The sequence below is a fragment of the Natrix helvetica genome (assembly GCF_964273705.1).
Source record: "Natrix helvetica genome assembly, chromosome: 1".
NCBI classification, from domain to species: Eukaryota; Metazoa; Chordata; class Lepidosauria; order Squamata; family Natricidae; genus Natrix; species Natrix helvetica.
The window spans coordinates 37,606,252-37,625,183 of record NC_138548.1 but is presented as its reverse complement, the minus strand read 5'-3'; the positions used below and the strand labels follow the sequence as shown (position 1 = coordinate 37,625,183).

The following is an 18,932-nucleotide window of genomic DNA, read 5'->3' as shown; positions in this document are numbered from 1 at the left end:
TTCCTCCCCTCCCGCCCTCTCCCCCCCCCCCGTCGGCTCTGCCCGGGACTTCTGGCTTTTTAACTTTGCAAATCTTACACTTTTCCTGGTCGGCAACGCGGGAGGCAGCAGCAGCAGCAGCGTCGCGTAGCAGCGGGAAGCCGGAGCGGACCGACTTTCGCCAGGACTTTTTTCTCGGCACAAGACGCAGCAGGAGTGCCTGCCTGGAAGTTTCCTGCGTCCTGCGTGGGCTTCTCGGTTCGCGATGGGCTTGCTGGTTAGATCAAAGCCGGGAGGCTTCCCTTGGCCGGCCCTATTATAGCTACTGCCAGCTCCGGATTTGCTTGGCTGGAGTCCGGGAGACCGTTGTCCCTTTCTGGAGCCCAGGCTGGGATTTGACATGCCGCCGGTGCTGGGGGTGAGTGGGGACAGGCTGGAGCTCCCGGAGGCTTCCTTCAGCTCGAGATGTAGCGCTGGGCGCTGCACGGACGGGGCAGTTTTCTGTCTTTCTCTCTCTCTCCCCCCCCAAATGGTCCCAAAGCGCCTAATCTTCCTCTGCTCCGTTTTGTCTCTTGCAGGTAACCGAAGGCGGCTCTCGGCGCGAAATCACGCCGCTCTCCCTCGACTTCCCTCAGCGCAAGAGACCCCTCCAGCCGGCCGTCCCCGAAGACCGATGCGGCAGTCGTCCAGCTCCGGAGGGAGCCGGGGCCGCCTCGGCGGGCGAGCTGGGCCACTTCGAGGGAGCCGCCAAAGGGGAATGGTGCGGAAACTGCCAAGCCAAGCTGGCCGAACTCAAGAGGCAGGCGGAGAAGCTGGCCTCAGGCTACAACTCCCCGGCCCCGCCGGTAGGTTTGCGCCTCGCCTGAGCTGCGGCTGGCGGAGGGTCCCGGAGTGGCGGTTGTGTGTGTGTATGTGTGTGTGTTTCCCGGTGCTTTTACGTTCAAAGCCCAGTGCGAGCGCGCGTCCTGACTTTTGCCACCCTGAACGCTGCAGGAAGGAGAAGGGCTGTAGATCAGGGGTGAAATTCAGCAGGTTCTGACAGGTTCTGGAGAACCCATAAGTGAAAATTTTGAGTAGTTCTGGCTGGCCCCAGAGTGGGGAGGGAATGGAGATTTTGCAGTATCCTTCCCTTGCCACGCCTACCAAGCCACGCCCACAGAACCGGTAGTTAAAAAAATGAATTTCACCACTGGTGTATGTCCTTGGAACTCTGTGTGGCTTTATGTCACCGATGTACCTATGGCCCTCCTAGTCTTCTGGCCCTTTAAGCCTGCTTCACTTTGGAAGCCTTGGTCGGGGCTACAAGGCAAGAGCTATTGCCCCGCTTGGGGAAATATGACAGCCTGTAGTCTTGGGAACTGCTCCATCCGCTGTGTGCATTCCTGCGCATGTACTGCGTGCTTTCTCTCTCTCGCCACAGTGTTGCGCTTGGGGCATTGTGCTGCTGATTGCACTGGCAAGTCCAAGAGGGGGATCGCACAACAGTTTGCCTTGCTAGCTGAAAAAAGCGTGTCAGCCTGCGCATCTGAGGGAAATGTGCGTTCTTTGGCTGAAAAAAGCGTGTCAGCCTGCGCATCTGAGGGAAATGTGCGTTCTTTGGCTCCTTTTGCGGTTGCCATTTCCACTGCCTGGCAGTTCATGAGTGTGCTGGATTTGAGAACCCCTGCTCTGCTTTTATGTCTTTGCATTCCTACATTCCAGAGTACATTTGTGTCCGGTGCAGAGTGGTGTCTCACCCGCTTGCCCCAAGCAGTATCTGGACCCTGTCAATTTCCTCAAGCATAGCTAGGTCGGAGCTGATGTTGATTATTTCATAGTGGATATTCTTTGCACGGGGGTGCAAGAGTGGATATTCTTTGCACGGGGGTGCAAGATATTACTTAGTCCCAAAAGTTATGTTAGACCCCTGGAAATGGCTTTTTCTCTCTGAACAGGAAGCTAATCATTTTGTATGCAGAGTATCTTCAGAACATTGACAGTGCAGTTCTGTGCTTTTGCTATGTGTAACTCTGAATATTGCCATTGTTCCTTTTTAGACTTTTGGTACTGCTGAGGAACTGACTGCTTCATATAATCATGCTAGGAATAGCCATGAAATACATCCTTGTCCTTGATGCAGTGTTAGTTACGCATTGCTAGGAGTTGACAATGGAATCTGTGCTCCCAGGCTCTGGGGAGGCATTGTCCAACTGTAGGTATGTCATCTGTGCATGGCAATTGATGCACATCATGTCTGACTCTGCAGGTTGTAAATTCTAATTCTTAGAAGGTAACTTATTGCTGTTAAGTAGGAAAATATGGATCATTTAATCAGTATTTGGAAAGACTGTTTGCGTCTCAGTTTTGCCTTTGACGTATGTTTCTTTGTACCTCTTCGTTAAGCCTTTATTTATTTGATTTGCATCCTGCTGTTATTTCTACAATGCAAGGGAGCAATAGCAATAACACTTAGACATACCACTTCACAGTGCTTTTACAGCCCTCTCTAAGCGGTTTACAGAGTCAGCATATTGCCCCCAACACTCTGGCTCCACATTTTACCCATCTCGGAAAGATGGAAGGCTGAGTCAACCTTGAGCCTGGTGGGATTTGAACTGCCAAATTGCAGCTAGCAGTCAGCTGAAGTAGTTTGCAGTGATACACTCTAACCAATGTGCCACCTCGGCTCTCTACATACAAAAAGCTCCTTCCCCCTGCTCTTCCCCACAGCAACAACCCTATGAGGTGGGTTGGGCTGAGGGAACTACTGCCTCAAAGTCACTTAATCAACTCCTGGGCCTAAGGAAGGAGTAGAATTCATAGCCTCTTGGTTTCTAATCCAGCACCTAACCCATCATGTTCTAGACCCACATACAACTCAGAGGAAAATGATTTCTAGATCATTTCAGAACCAAAATTTTCTGCAAATAATTCATTTTCTGTCAAAGGTATGGGTGTCAAACTTGATCATGTTATGGGACATATCATGCCTTTTTTGCCTTTGGAAACTAGGGCGGGTGTGGCCTGCGCATGATGCATACAGCCTGCAGGCTGCCAGTTTGACACCCCTGGTTAAGGAAATCCAGTAATTTCTGGTGGGCCTGCAACCTAAGGAACAAGAAGCTGCTGTTAAAAACATCAATGAATTGATGTTTGATTTAGTATGTCTATTTACTGTTCTCCCACGACTTAGCTTTAACAAAGAACCATGGTGGCACAGTGGTTAGAGTGAGTACTGCAGGCTACTTCTGCTGCCTGCTGGCTGCCTGCAGTTTGGCAGTTCAAATCTCACCAGGCTCAAGGTTGACTCAGCCTTCCATCCTTCTGAGGTTGGTAAAATGAAGACCCAGATTGTTGGGGGCAATATGCTGACTCTGTAAAATCGCTTAGAGAGGGCTGTAAACCACTGTAAAGTAAATAAGTGCTATTGCTACTGCTATTTCTGTCTCGGGATTTGTTAGAGATGAGTGGAGGGGACAGATTTTGCCCTATGTACTTACTCCCCAGATTTAACCCCAGGAATTACTAACCAATATTTAATTATTGACTGCATTGAGCAACACACTTAACCCTAAATCTAGATCAGGAATCTACAAACTTGTTGGCTGAGGAATTCTGGGAGTTGAAATCCACAAGTGTTAAAGTTGCCAAGTTTGAAAATCTTTGACCTAGATTGATGTGATAGAATCTCTGCATTCACATAGCTCACTTCATCCAAGAATATAATATTGTGATTTAATCAGTTCAGCTGATTCACATGAAATTTGGAAATAGTGGCTAAACAGCAAACTCTATTTTAGCTTATTTTGTGTGTGAATTCAGCCATATAGAAATGACTAGTGAGGAGAGCTTTGAGAGGGACTACTGAGGCTGGAGTTAAATTTGCCATTTATGACTGTGCTTGAAAATCAAATTTGGTCATATTTGCCAAATCCCCCACTGTCTGGCTTTTGGCTGCACTAAAATATGTTAGTGCATTGGAAGTTGAAAAATTGGATTAATTAAGACGTAGATGTTACATTTTAGGAGTAACAGTTCAACTCAACTATAAATATTACCTTTTATCAGCATGTTACATTTAGTTAGGGGCTAAGGCCAACTGATAATTTAAACCTAGCAAATGTACACCTGAACTTAAGAAAGCAGATAATAATTGATTGTGTGGGTGCTTGTGTATCTATGCACATACCCTATTTTCCGGAGTATAAGACGCACCAAGATTTTGAAGAGGCAAATTAAAAAAAAAGTTTTTGCACTCTGCAGACCTCCCAAAAACAGTCTGTTTTTTGTGAAAACGGGCCCATTTTTTATTAAAAAAACAGTGCTCATGGGGGCGGGGGCTGGGGGGGGCAAAATTGAGAAAAAATGGCCCATTGTTCGCTCATTTCTGCCCTCCCCAGCCCCCAGGAGTACTCTGAAAGCTTCCTAAAGGCTATGCATGGCCATTTTGGTGAAGGGGGCGGAGTTTTGGGAGGCAAAAAATGCTGTATTCAGTGTATAAGATGCACCCAGATTTTCAGCCTCTTTTTTGAGGGAAAAAGGTGCATCTTATACTCCGGAAAATATGGTACTTTTCTGTCTAGTGATTACTAGTAAAATAATTTAAGCTTAGGAAAGTAATGCGAAGACATTCAGGCTTCTGGCTATGTAAAATTGAAATGCATTGACCACTTGATTCTTTGCAGATTTTATTGGAAGTAAATTTTGTAAAGAACAAGATGGTTTTTCTCCCAAGAGTAACTGGCGTGAAAGCATTAGATTAGAACAGCAGAGATGCTGATTCAGTTTGCCAAGTGAAGCTGGATTTAGATCAGTGACAGTTCTCACCATCACTGGCCTCACAGAGCTGTGGAGTTGTCTTTGGAAAAATGGCAGAGTGTAAATGTCCTGGGCAAGCATGGCACAGAATGCTCTTGGTGGGATTGCCAAAAAATGGAGGTCATGTAGAGAAGACTGATGTGTCTGTTTTATTTGCTAGTATTGCTTCCTCCAGACATACAAGTATGAAAATTAGCTACCATGACAATTCATGTAGGAGACCACAGGAATAGTAAAGCTGAGATCATTCAGTTTTGGAGATACAGTTCTCCTCATCCTTAATCCATCATGTGACTTTGGGAGCTGAAATAGCTTCTTGGTATCAGGGATATTCATGTAAGGTGCAGGCAATTAATGTCATGTTGATGTCATTGTGGCTGATCCGGGTGCCCATGCCAATATTCTTTTGACTGTTGTCTCAATTGGAAGTTGCTACAATTCTTTCTATACCATAGGGCTAGTGTGCAATCAGCTATAGATTGTACTAGAATGAGATGGTAGAATGATTTTACTTCAAATTGAAACCATAAGGTACTGTTTTTGATGACCCCCCCCCCCAGAAAATAATCATGGAATCATTCCAGAGGGTTTTCATCATATATAATCTGAAGTGATATCACCTATCTATTTCTAAATTCTCATTGTTAAAGGCACTGATCTGCAGCCTCACTAGTGTCAAACATGCAGCCAACTGGAAGGTGCAACCAGATAATAGGTGTGTAGAGTGATAATGATCCCATTTCTTCCATATTTACTAGAAGTCCAGATGTTTGATGAGAATTCCTCTATAATGAGATATCTGTCATTTCAACTCCTTCAGGGTTCCATTGTCACCTCAGAAAAGGTGTTGTTTCTTATGGAGGTCAATCGGATACCCGTATCAATTCTGCTTACAACAAAGTCTCATTAAATTGTCCTCACTTTTAGAAGTTTCATGTGCAAAGTAAAAATCCTTGAGATAATCAGGATGCCTTCTATCTTTTATTACTCCGTGAATAGTTTTTTTCTGTTGCCTGAAACCAACCAGACTCTAGGTGGCTTACAGAGCTTGCCTAATAAAAACATAATACGAAATCGGATTAAGAATAAATTGAAATAGCAGTTCCAGTTCATGGCTTGAATAAATTAATATTAAAGGTTAAAGATTAAATTTATAGAATATAACACCATCGGTTTTAGTTAATCCCCAAGGGGATACTGGAAAAGCCCTGTCTTCATGTACTTCTGGGAGGCCATGGGGTGGGGGGCCATCTGTGCTTCCGGGGGCAAATGTTCTAGAGGAGGGAATTGTTGTGTACAACACTTGCTATTGGGCTCCTTCACATTGTATCTCCTGGCAGATGGAGACCCATGAGTAGCATTCCCTATAGCCGTGATGGCAAAACTATGGCACGCATCCCATAGGTGGCACATGGAGCCATATATGCTGGCACGCAAGCCATCAGCTCCGGTGCACATGCACATGCTGGCCAGCTGATTTTCAGCCTTCCGGAGGATCGGGGGAGGCTGTTTTTTCCCCTCCCCAGGCTTTAGGAAAGCCTCCGGAGCCTGGGGAGGACAAAAACGGGCCCAGTGGGCCAACTGGAAGTTTGTAAATGTTTAAGTGGGTAGGGCGATTCAATGTGGGCCCATGTGTGTGCACAATAGCGTGTGTGTGTACAATTTTGGCATGCCTTTAGAAAAAGGTTCGCCATCACTACCCTATAGGATGGGTAGATGATACTGAGGAAAGCCTTGAGAACCCCTAAATGGGTTCACATGAAGCACCTTGAATTGTGTTTGGGAACCTACTGGTAACCAGTGCAGTCCATGCAGTAGGGGTGTAACATATTAGTACTGTTGCTGATCATTAAGTACCCATGCTGCTGTGTTCTGGGCTAGCTGAATTTTCCAAGTGGTCTTCAGAGGCAAATCCTGTGTAGAATGACTTCATCTAATTGAGAGATAACAGGGACATGAGTGACATTCAGTGCATTCTGTCCCAGATAAAGCTGCAGCAGCTAGTTATACCAGTTGAACCTCTGTAAAAGCCCTTCTGGCCATAGTCTCCACCTGCTCTTTGGGAAGGAGCCGAGAGTTTTGGAGGACTCCCAGATCGTTATACTGCTCTTTCTGAGGGAACACAATCCTGTCAAGAGCTGCAGATGTCATAGTCCTGGCATCAGTTAGTCTCTGAATCAACAATGACTTTGTTTGGATTGAGCCTGAACCTATCTTGCCCTATCAAGATCCACATCGTCTCCAGATGCTGGGTCATGATTTCCATCTCCACCCCCACTACCCACAGGCCTGGAGTAAAGTTATATCACTGAGTGTAATGGCCTCATGTAGAAGTTAAACAGGGTAGGAGAAATGACCAAATGTTTCAAAGGAAGGTGGATTGTGTAAACAAATATCTGCCAAGTTGTAACTTTTTGTGGTATGTTTTTATTTGGCAAAACAAGTTGTCTGGAGCTCTGCATGTTCAGCTGTAACACTTATGTGATAAAGCAGAGGGAAGTTGTGTCCCTGGTCCAATGTCACATCTCTAGGCTAGCTCTGCTCTATGAGATGTGCACATGCAGTGTATCATTTGCAAGACAGTCCCTCGTTAGATAACCAAAACCCACGTTATGCTCTCTAATTAATAGATATTGATCCAAAATTATTGTTAATAATATTGCATGTGATACACATAATGCCAAATACCTCTTGCGTTTTCTTAACTAAATCAATTTCTATACATGCCTCAATCAAAAGATTTTAACAGAGAGTTAGATTTTTGCTGATTTGTGTAGCAGTAGACCAGAGTATCTGAACATACATTTCATTATTATCAGTTATCAAATCCTCCTGTTATTCATGGATGTCCACCAGGCTGGACCAAATTATGGCATGCATGTTGTGATGCAGATATATTTGCACCAGATGCAGCAGTGCAAGTTCTAAAGTACACCAGGGACGTGCGGTCAGGGGAGGCAGGGGAGGCAGAGCCTCACCTCTCTTCATGAAATAATAGTATATAATATTATATACTATATATATATATATATATATATATATATATATATATATATATATATATATATATATATATATATATATATATATATATATATATATATATATATATATATATATATATATATATATATATATATATATATATATATATATATATATATATATATATATATATAATATTATAATATTACATACATCCGTCAGCCGCGCCCGGGAGCTGCGGAGGCAGAAATGTTGTTGGCGCTCCCGGATGACGAACCCATGAAAGCGACTGGAGAACGACCTCACTGCCCCTTTCGTTGCTTTCCCATTCAGGCGGCTGCGCTTGAGGAAAAGCAGCTCCGCGGGGCCCGGCGGCAAGGCTTGAGCGGGGTGACAGAGCAGCCGCCTGAATGGGAAAGCAACGAAAGGGGCTGCGCTTTCACCGCGCTGAAGCCTTGCTGCCTGAATGGGAAGCCGTCCTCGCTGCCCCTTTCATTGCTTTCCCATTCAGGCAGCAAGGCTTCAGCGAGGTCAAAACGCAGCCCCTTTCGTTGCTTTCCCATTCAGGCAGCAAGGCTTCAGCGGGGTGAAAACGCAGCCCCTTTCTTGCTTTCCCATTCAGCAGCAAGGCTTCAGCGAGGTGAAAACGCAGCCCCTTTCTTGCTTTCCCATTCAGGCAGCAAGGCTTCAGCGAGGTGAAAACGCAGCTGCCTGAATGGGAAAGCAATGAAAGGGACAGCGAGGACGGCTTCCCATTCAGGCAGCAAGGCTTCAGCGGGGTGAAAATGCAGCCCCTTTCGTTGCTTTCCCATTCAGGCGGCTGTTCTGTCACCCCGCTCAAGCCTTGCCGCCGGGCCCCGCGGAGCTGCTTTTCCTGGGCAGCGATTCGTGAAGCCGCTTGACAACCACACAGCCGGCACACCACCTCTTGGGTCGTTAGGAAGCAAACGCAAAGGAACCCACCGCCACCGGCCCACGTTTGTGGGCGCCGGCGGCTGCAAGCCTTGGACAGGCTCTTCTTCTTCCTCCTCCTCTCCCACACCCCTGGGAAGCTCCTGCCCCCATTTTGTGCGTCTCCCTCTCTCACCCCGATTTTTTTCTCGGAGTCGGCGGCTCGGGAAAGGCCCGCCCTGTAGGTGAGTCTCTCGTTTGATGTGGGGCCATTCCCGGGAGCCAATGGGTCTTTTGCTGGCTGCCAAGGCAGGGCTTCGCTGAGGTGACAACGCTGAAGAAGCCATGCAGGAAGAGTTAGGGGGATGCAGAAGGCCCGAGGGAGGCCTCTGGGGATTGGGCTTTGGGTTGGTGGAAGACCTTGAAGGAGTGGGGGGGAAGGGACTGGCGCCGGTGGAGGAAGCAAGGCTATGCGGATCAGTGCACTCCGCGGTCCCCTTAATGTTCACTCAGGAAGGTGGGGGCTGCCTCAGCCTCCTGCACACGTGGTCCCATTCCCCGCCTTCCTGATGACGTCACCAGCCTCACCAGCTGTAACTCTCACCACACGTCACTGAAGTACACCATGTACAAAATGATGCGATGCATCTATCACCATTTTGATATCAAGGGTAGTGTGTTACAGATGTTGTATCTGCCATTAAAATCCTCAGTGTTTTCTGAGTTTGACTTAGGTTGTTCTTCTCCAACCTAGCACCTTGCAGATTTGTTAGGCCATCATCATTTTTACTGTCTGGGGATTTGGGGCTTTCCCAATGCTTTTGGAAGGCATCTGATTGGAAAAAGTAGACTTACGTTACAGTCATTGTCAACATTGTGCATTGCATTTTATAAGTATGCATTATTCCCTAGCTGAGTACACATTGGAGCATGAACCAGGGAGTAATCGGATTATATTTGATTTTTCTTTATATTAGGAAGAAAGAGAATGAAAATCTGTGGCCAATTATTTACAAGCCATTTATGAAACCTATGAGAAATTTTGGAGCTTTTTTGTCTTAATAACAATCATTTTTAAAATCAGGTTGGAAATAATGCATTGTTTTCCAAACAATGCTTCTCTGGCGACTTGCAATAATAAAAGGGGAGAGAAAGGAGGGTCCTGCAGAGGAAGTCACTCTTCCATTGTCCTTCAAAAGTTCCTTTATGAACAACTTAGATTCCCATAGATTCTAAATATAAATCGCCTTGAGGAGTGGCTTTGCTAAAATGAGGTTGGATTGTCCCGATCAAGTTGTCATATTTCAGAATTCGATGCAAAGCCTGTTAATAGTGGGGATGTGGAACGGGAAGATGAGAAGTCTTTTTCTGCTGGTTTGTTTAGATCAGTCTTTTTTTTTGTCCCCTTAATGTGAAATGAAGGAAAAAAACCCAACTGCAGAATTGTTAGACTTCTGATTGTCCTGTTAGAAGTGAATGGAAAAGTTAATTTCCCATTGTTTACTTGCAGAGTATAATGACTTGCAAGGCACACATAATCCTGCTTAAACTTGATCTTTGCTCTGCCAGGGCTGGTTTTAGCTTTTATTTCCATGTTGTAGGTCTTTTCTATAAACAAAGTTTTGTCAAAGATAGTAAAGACAACAATGAAGAGTTTGTAAGCCAATGGTTCTTATTTAGGAGATCAGATGAAGGAGTTCTCTCCTCTGGTCTGTTTGTGAGGTCTCATTTGTACCAATTTTTGAGGAACCGCCTGTGATAAATTTTGGAGGATGGGGAAATTAGACCTATCCACCCTGCCTTTCTTCTTTTAAGGGTATGCTAAGGAAAGTAATAACTTAATAGCTGCCAGGACAGCCTTGGATGGGCTTGCTTCTTGGTCCCCCCCAAATATTTCCAGAAACACAAGAGGGCCCCCATTTGGATCAGACTAGAGGCCTGCCTTGCTCAGCATCTTGTTTTTCAGAGAGGTTCACCAGATGCTTGACAATCTTTGCCCACTCCTGTGCAGTGGTTAGAATGCAGTATTGCAGGCTAACTCTGCTCACATTGCCAGCAGTTCGATTCCCTTAATCCTGACTGGCTCAAGGTTGACTCAACTTTCCATCCTTCCAAGAGTGGTAAAATGAGGATTCAGATTGTTGGGGGCAATATGCTGACTCTGTAAATCACTCAGAGAGTGCTACAGAGCACTGTGGAATGGCACATAAGTCTAAGTGCTATTGCTATTCCCAGATTTTGCTGCACCCCCCCTCCATTTCTCTTCCTACCCCCTGCCTCAGAGGTGTTTTGCTGCTGGTTCGGCCCAGATTGGCTGAACCGGTAGTAGCAATGTTGGGAGGCTCCAGCCACTCGCCCGGATGCTTCTGTGCATGCACAGAAGTGCCGCGCATGCGCAGAAGTACCACACACCAAAGGTAGTAAAAAAATTTGCAACCCACCTCTGCCCTGCCTTAAAGAACTCTATGCATATTTTCAGTAGGTTTCCCCCCCCCCCCCAAAATGACAGGATATTGTCTTGTCAATTTTCAGTGGTTATGGTTAAGGGAACATGATTTGTGGTGGCGCAATGGTTAGAATGCAGTACTGCAGGCTATTTCTGTTGCTTGCTGCATGCCTGCAGTTTAGCAGTTTGAGTCTCACCGGCTCAATGTTAACTCAGCCTTCCATGATCCTTCTAAGGGGTAAAATGAGTGCCCAGATTGTTGGGGGCAATAGGCTGACTCTGTAAACCACTTATAGAGGGCTGTGAAGCGATATATAAGTCTAAGTGCTATTGCTATTACAGGAGCCACAATGCTGGTTAGTCTTGCCATCTCAGATGGTACTGTGCTGTTAGCAACCATGCTCTGCAAGGACTGGATGAAGCAAAACAAAAGCATCACCCAAACCTAGAAATTGCCCATCTCTGCTTAATATATAGAAGTATTATCTATTCTTTCATTCTGCAGTAGCTGTAGAAGCATCACTTGGGGATTTTTAAACAATAAGTTGTTCCTTATTGTGTTTCTGCTATAGATTGATCTCCTCGCACCTGCCCTTTATGTTGACAAAAATGTGATTTAATGAAACAACTGGATCTCTGGTAATATTAAAGAAAACACACTGAAGGTGGGGATAGTAAACTGTAGCAGAGAGAGATAGTGGATGGAAATGGAGAATGGAAAGAAATCAGTTATTAAATACATATATTTCCCACTATTTCACAATAGCTGCAAAGTGGACTTGCTCCATTACAGTTTTATAAATGTGCCATAAGAAGCATCAAGATTGCCAGTACTGTTTCTTTTGCTCCTAAAAGCCATTTTAACATGCCGAAATCTGGGCTGCGCTCCAAGTGTGTAGTCTTTTTTGTATTGGAAAATGGTCATTGTGATGATGTTAGAGTGGAACGTATTAACCTCTGAATATTCTGTGTGGGTCAATGGGTTGATTTTCCACAGAGACAGGAAGCAAGCGTTTCTTATGTAACTTGGCAGAATGGTTCTATCCTTTCCTCCTCAGTTCCAAGTCCAACTGAGATGGGATTTAGGATTTGCTTTCTAGTCAGTCTGTTTAAAATTACAGCAATTATCTGCATGTTTGTGGAAAAAAAATTCCCAAACAGTAGGTGCAGCAAGATGTCCTCTAAAGTTAACCCACATAACAGAAGTGGGTAATTTCTGATGTTCTTTTTGCTTTATTCAGCCCTGGGGGATGGGAGGCATGTCTGGTGACATCACAGGGCCATCCTAGTGGGTAAGGCTAGCATGTGGGGCTATGGAAGGGGGTAACTCACCATGATAGATATGATGTGCAATTTGGTGCCTGGACTTGCAGTTCCTGCTGGAAGAACAGACAACAGCTGTAGCCAGGGGGGCCTTTGCACAAATCCATTGGGTGTGCCAATTGTGCCCATTCTGGACTGGGAAGCTTTGTTCACATCACTCATACTTTAGTCCCCTCCTGTTTGGATTATTGCTAAGCAGGTTATCCTTAAAGACTATCTGAAAGTTGCAACTGGTCCAGAATGCAGGGGGATATGCAATTTCAGCTATCCTGTCAGGGTTCAAATAGCATCCAAAAGTAAATCAGAGTCCGAGGCAAAGTATTGCTCAAAGTTCCAATTTATTAAGAGAACCATGTTGGCACACCTTGGAAAACCCAAATCTGAAAATTTCCCGGTTTTCCCCACCCAGTTGAAAGTTCAAGATCTTGCCCCCACACCCACAAGTCTATCAGGTGGTCCAATCTTCCACTGCTATGCTGGCAGTTCCACCCCTCCAGTTTCGGTCAGGTGCAGAGGTGCAAAGACAAAGAAAGACCTTGTGTTTTTAGAAAGAATTTTGTTATGGCTACGTGTTGTGGCCCAGCAGGAGCCGTTGGAGCTGCCACCAGACTCCGACAGTGAGGGTCCCTATGAGTCGGCTCTGGAGGATGTGGAGGACCCTGGACATGGTTCCGACTCCGAGCAGGGATCAGAGAGGCTGGTTGGCCACCAGGAGGCGCCTGAGGCATGGAGCAGTGGTGAAAGCCAAAGGGAGTGTGCTCCTGACGTCATGCCTTGGAGCAGTGGGGAGGAGACAAGGGAGACAAGTTTCTGGATGCCTGGCAACGGAGAGCTGATAGACGTAGAGAACAGCTACGCATTTACAGGAGATGATTGGACTCAGTTGATCGTAATCAGGATCCTCTCAAGGCTATTTAAGGAGGGACTTTCCGAAAGTTGTTTTGTAGGAATCAACTTATCATTAGAGTTGGAGACGCTCTCAAATCTGTGTCGTACCTCAGCAGGCTGGATTGCTGCCAAGGTGTTATCTGTACCTGGATTGCTGCCAAGGTTTAAACTGTATGTAAATAAAACATCTTGCAGAAACCTTGTTTCGGAGTGCTTTGGTATACGAGAAGGGGGGGGGGGGTCAGAACAGCTACATATCATCTAACTCCATACAATCCCTCCTCCCATTTCCCCACAATAGAAAATGCATAGTAGAATAATAGAAAGTGTGGCAGGCCAAAGATACAAAAGAAAAGATGTCTGCAGGCCTGACATATCCCCTGGTAAAACTGTGTCACCTGTGTGAGCTGAATTGGCTCTTATTTGCTTTCTAAATGCAATATAAACTACTTGTTGAAGATCCTCCATGACTCAGAGGCATCTTATTTTTGGGATTGCCTGTCCCTGAAAGTATCTGTCCATCCTATTAGGTTAAACAGAGTGTGTGCTCTCCAGGTTCCTCCCTTAAATGTGCAATAGGACCTTAGAAGCATATCTTCTCAATGGCCAACTCGGCCCTTTTGAACAATCTCCCACTGTGATTTGAAGGATCTTTTAACTTTCTCGAGGGCTATGAGGACCAGGCTCTTCCCCCAATCATGGGGCTAAAGTGGGAGTTGAGCTTAGAAGTTGTTTGATTGGATGCCTGATGGGAGGAAGGATTCTTCTGTTTTTATACTTAACTGTGAATCATTATACGATATTAGTATCCATATATAAGTGCTAAAAAATAAAAAATTGGGACGGGGTGAAAGACCGAATTTCCCCCTACCATTACTCAAGGAATGCCATTGCATCTACATACAGGTTGCAGGTTCCCTGAGCGTGAGATTGGATTTTCTCTTCCTCTCCAGTTCATTTCAAAGATGGAGGAGGGAAGGCTGGCCGGCAGGCAGGCAGGCAAGAAGGAAAGAAGAATGAGAAATAACCTCTAATACTAACTTGAGAAAAATTGTCAGCATGAAAGAAATAAAACCAGGATGGTCCTTTGGGCCCTGCTCTAGCTCTCTGGAAAACATAGTGAGGTTACTTTAGTCTAAGTATTCAGAAGTCTTAAATCCTTTGCTATTATAATTAGCTATTTCATCACAGCTTCATCAAGGTCTTTCCACCTGGTCTTGTTGGATGTAAGGTGCTTGGATGACAGAAACGGTGAATGCCAGAAGCTTTACTCACTGCTGATGAATGAAGGAAATTGTCTTCCTAGAGTCAAAAAATGATGATTCTATATTCAAATTTAGAATGGTATGAAAATAGAATGTTGGTTTGCTTGGCTTGAAATCAGTCTGTAAAAGAGTTGTTTCATTAGGCTCAGCAGACACACAAGTCTTTGTGAAATCTCTGGTTCTTTTAACTTCTGTGATTTTCAAATACATAATAGAACATTCATGAGTCTTTTGTCATCTTCCTTCTTAATTTTTCCTACTCTGACATGAAATGATACAAACAAGAGTTTGTGTAACTGGCTCTCTCTACATCGTAGACACACACTTTTTTAAAAGGTTGAAACCCACATTGTCCTTTGAAAGTAATATATTGGGAGGGGGGGTGTATTTCAAAAGGGGGCAGGGCCACATAAAAGTATTTTAAAAATAGATAAGGAATGAAAATTTAATTAAATATTAATAGGATGACTTTTAAGTAATTTAGCTACTGAAGTGCAAATGGAAAAATGTAAGGGGAAGACTGGCCTAGTTCTACCACACACCCTGCCCTCTGCATATAATTAGAATATTTGTACAGAGATATGCAGGCATTCATGAGTAAAATTTCACATACAGTAACCAGGTCATAGACCCCATCCAGGAGCTGGCTTTTTGGTGTCCAAGCCCAGACTACGGGTTGCAGTGCTTATCTCCTTAAGGCATAATGAAACTTGGCATTGAGATTTGACCTCCTGCCAGCTGCCATGAATAATTGGAATGGGATTATACCCAGGCATCCTCCACATGCATTTTGCATTCAGGAAGTCCCAGATTTAATCTTTGGCATTTGTAGGTACAACTGGAAAACCTTGTGTTGCTGCAGTGAATCGGTGCAGGCAACATTGAATTACTAGAGCATTAGTGTGACCATGGTTGGACTGATGCACATATAATAATAATAATAATAATAATAATAATAATAATAATAATAATAATAATAATAATAACAACAACAACAACAACAACAACAACAACAACAACAACAACAACAACAATAATAATACTTTAATTTATAGACCGCACCCTTTCCTAAACAGGACTCGGGGTGGTGTACAGTCATATTAAAAACAATGTAGATACAAAAATATAGATATACATAGATACATAGATAGACGGAGGAGGTAGGATATGCCCTGTACAATAATAAATTAAAATTCAAATAAAATTAAAAATTACCCTTAAAAACTACCCAAAATAAGATGTTTGCCAGGAGGTTGAAAGTGGGACTATAAGTCAGCTAGGCCAGCTAGTTGGAACAGGTGAGTCTTAAGTTTCTGTCGGAAGGAGCGGAGGTCGGTAGTAGTTCTAATATCGGGGGGGAGGTCATTCCAGAGGGTTGGGCCCATCACAGAGAAGGCTCTACTCCTGGGCGCCGCCCGTTGACACTGCTTAGTGGACGGTACCAGGAGGAGTCCCTCCCTGTGGGAGCGGATTGGTCGCAGGGATGTATGAGGTGAGATGCGATCCCGAAACTCTAAACTGAAATTAACAAAGAATACTTCCTGTAATCAGACAACACTGTGCCCTAATGCATAAACCACACGACTGTTTTACCCAACAGGGTGTGTGATATTGGTTGGGTTCCCACAAGATGCTGAACTACAGCTACCTAATGGAACAGTACTTGAGGATGAATGATGGGGGACAGAGATGGGTTTACTGGAACAAAATTTCATTGGCAAAAAATAACTTTACTGTTGCTGATGACATTTAGAAACAACTTGGATCAAGGTAAGCACCTACCTGCAAAAGTCCATCAAATTATTATTTATCTAGCATATGATGAGAACATGACAGAAGAGAAGTAAACATATGCATACAATCCATACAATTATACATAAATTAAGCAAGTCCTTGGATCTAGCAGGACAGAATTAAAATTGTTTCTGCAGAGTTTGGCCTGATGTGAATGGATGTTTTTTTTTTTTGTATATATACAAAAGAAACAAGCCAATAAGCAAAAAGACATTTTTCACATTTTTTAGGTTCAGTGGCTAAGACGCGGAGCATGTCGATCAGAAAGGTCGGCAGTTCAGCGGTTCGAATCCCTAGCGCCGCGTAATGGAGTGAGTTACTTGTCCTAGCTTCTGCCAACCTAGCAGTTTGAAAGCATGTAAAAATGCAAGTAGAAAAATAGGGACCACCTTTGGTGGGCAGGGAACAGCGTTCCATGCACCCTCGGCGTTTATCCATACTGGCCACATGACCACGGTGACGTCTTCGGACAAGGCTGGCTCTTTGGCTTTGAAACGGAGATGAGTCCCGCCCCCTAGAGTTGGGAATGACTAGCACATATGTGCGAGGGGATCATTTATCTTTACCTATTGTAAGGAAGCCTAAGGAGACTTTGGTATCGTCAGAAACATCATAAGTGGGATTGGTGCTTCTCCTAAGGAAGCTGTCTTGGACGACTGAACTTTTTGGGTGGGTGGGTGGGGGAAGTGTTTCACAGAGACAGGTGAAGTGGTATCATTATGCAGCACTGACCCCTGGGGCTTATATTTAGTAATCCACCCCCCAGCCCCCCATCAGGGATCTAGAATGGAGGAGAGAGGAGAAGACTGCAATTTATCTGGGCCTCCCAGGCTGGCGGCAGAGGGTAATTACCGTTGTTCTTTTCCTTTCCCCAACTAATTTCTCCAGCACCCTGGCTTATTAGAGGGAAGGGAAGGAAACACACCAACCAGTTCAAAAGTCCTGAGGGATGGAGGGGGGAGGGGGAGCGTGCAAGAGCATCTGCTCCTGACATCTGAGGTTACTTTGAACCTGTTGAAATACGCGGCAGCGGCTTTATTGTTCCTGCCAAGTGTTCAGCTATGGTGATTCAGGCTTCTCAGACATGTTAATAGCACAGCTGCAGGAGGGAATACTCACCCTGTGTGACTTCAGAGGATGCTCCACACGGGCTTGGCTCCCCCTTGCCATGGAAGAGATCCGACTAGGTTAATTTCTCCTTCATTCCTGGGCTTGTCCATGCATTGCTTTTCCTTTCTGGTTCTTCTTGTGCCCCGTGTTTGAATTGGATGCATTTTCTGGAGGAAAGGATTGAGGCTACTAAGAATGATAGATTGGTTCTAGGGAGGAACTGTTTTCTTTTAATAAAAAGTTTTTTTATTTTTCATCTCATACATACATTTACAGGTAATAACTATTCTCATAGTTATTATTCACATTGTGTATTAACAGTTCTGAACATTCATTTTTCCATATAAAAATTTAAATATATAATCGGGATTGCTTTGTTTACCATCCCATATGCCTATTTTACTTTACCACTTTTCTTTCTTTTTCTTCCTCCCTTCCTTCTTCTCTCCTTTGTTCTTTCCGCTTCTCCTTTCCCTTTTCTTCTTCCCCTTCCTTTCCCACACTCCTCTTCTCTTCTTCCCCTTCATACCCTCTCTCTTACTCTTCCTACCCACCCCTATCTTTCTCTCCTTTCTTCTTTCCCTCTCCTTTCCTCTCTTCTCCTCTCTTCTTCCAACCTTTCCTCTCTTCCTTTCCTCTTTCTATTGTTGTGATTGCATATTTTCCTCTTTCATCTGGTGTATTTTCAGGATGATATTCCAGCAAACCCGGTTCTGTCTTTAGGTTTACCATTTCACATTCCCTTTTCCTCTATATTTTCCAATCTATTATTTACACATACCTCATTCTTTGAACATATATTTTTATATTAATACTTTTCTGTTTTCTCCCTCTTCTCTAGGGAGGTACTGTTTTCATCCCCCCCCCCCAAATACCAGTTTCAGGGGATAGGCATGCTGTTGCTAGATGTTCTGTCTCTAGTGTTTCTGAAAAAAAATATTTTAGGGGAAAAGTAGGATGCTGGATTAACTTCAGCATCCTACTTCTGAATGCTGAACTAGGCATTTCAGCATTCAAATGAAATGCTGAAATGCATTTCAGATCAGAAGTTAATGCTATATAGAATTAACTTCTGATCTGAACCAGCAGGATGTATCTTTCTTTATCAAGTTTGAAATAAAATAAAGTTTAAAGGAACAATAATGTGTGTGGGCGTGTGTGTGCCCGTGTGTTTGTGTAAAAGTCAAGATGATAGCTTATAATTGAATGGTGGGAATTTTGCCTTTTTCCCCCCTCCTCATTTGTTGCAATGTTTTTTAAAAGTGTGGCTTTGGTCACAAAGCCTTTTTTAAATCCTTCCTATGATTGCCTCTGGGTACATGTCAGTAAAGCAGTACTAAAACAACCAAAGAAAACTCTACATCATCTCAAGTAACAGATAACACAGACCACAATAAATCACCATGTAAAACTGCTGTGTCAAACATAGAAACCAGGTGGGAAGATCTTTGCTC

General features: G+C 44.2%; 1 protein-coding gene across 3 annotated transcripts in view; it reads left to right on the top strand.

Annotated features, from left to right (window-relative positions):
- The first annotated feature begins 215 nt into the window (after positions 1-215).
- Positions 216-18,932, top strand: part of KIF26A (kinesin family member 26A) — a 171,168-nt gene continuing 152,451 nt past the window's right edge. For all 3 annotated transcript variants that reach the window (XM_081945354.1, XM_081945353.1, XM_081945352.1), the window contains exons 1-2: positions 216-397; positions 558-824. In XM_081945354.1, coding sequence (XP_081801480.1) covers positions 380-397; positions 558-824 — 285 coding nt within the window. In that variant the 5' untranslated portion in view covers positions 216-379. The remainder of the gene's footprint in view (positions 398-557; positions 825-18,932) is intronic.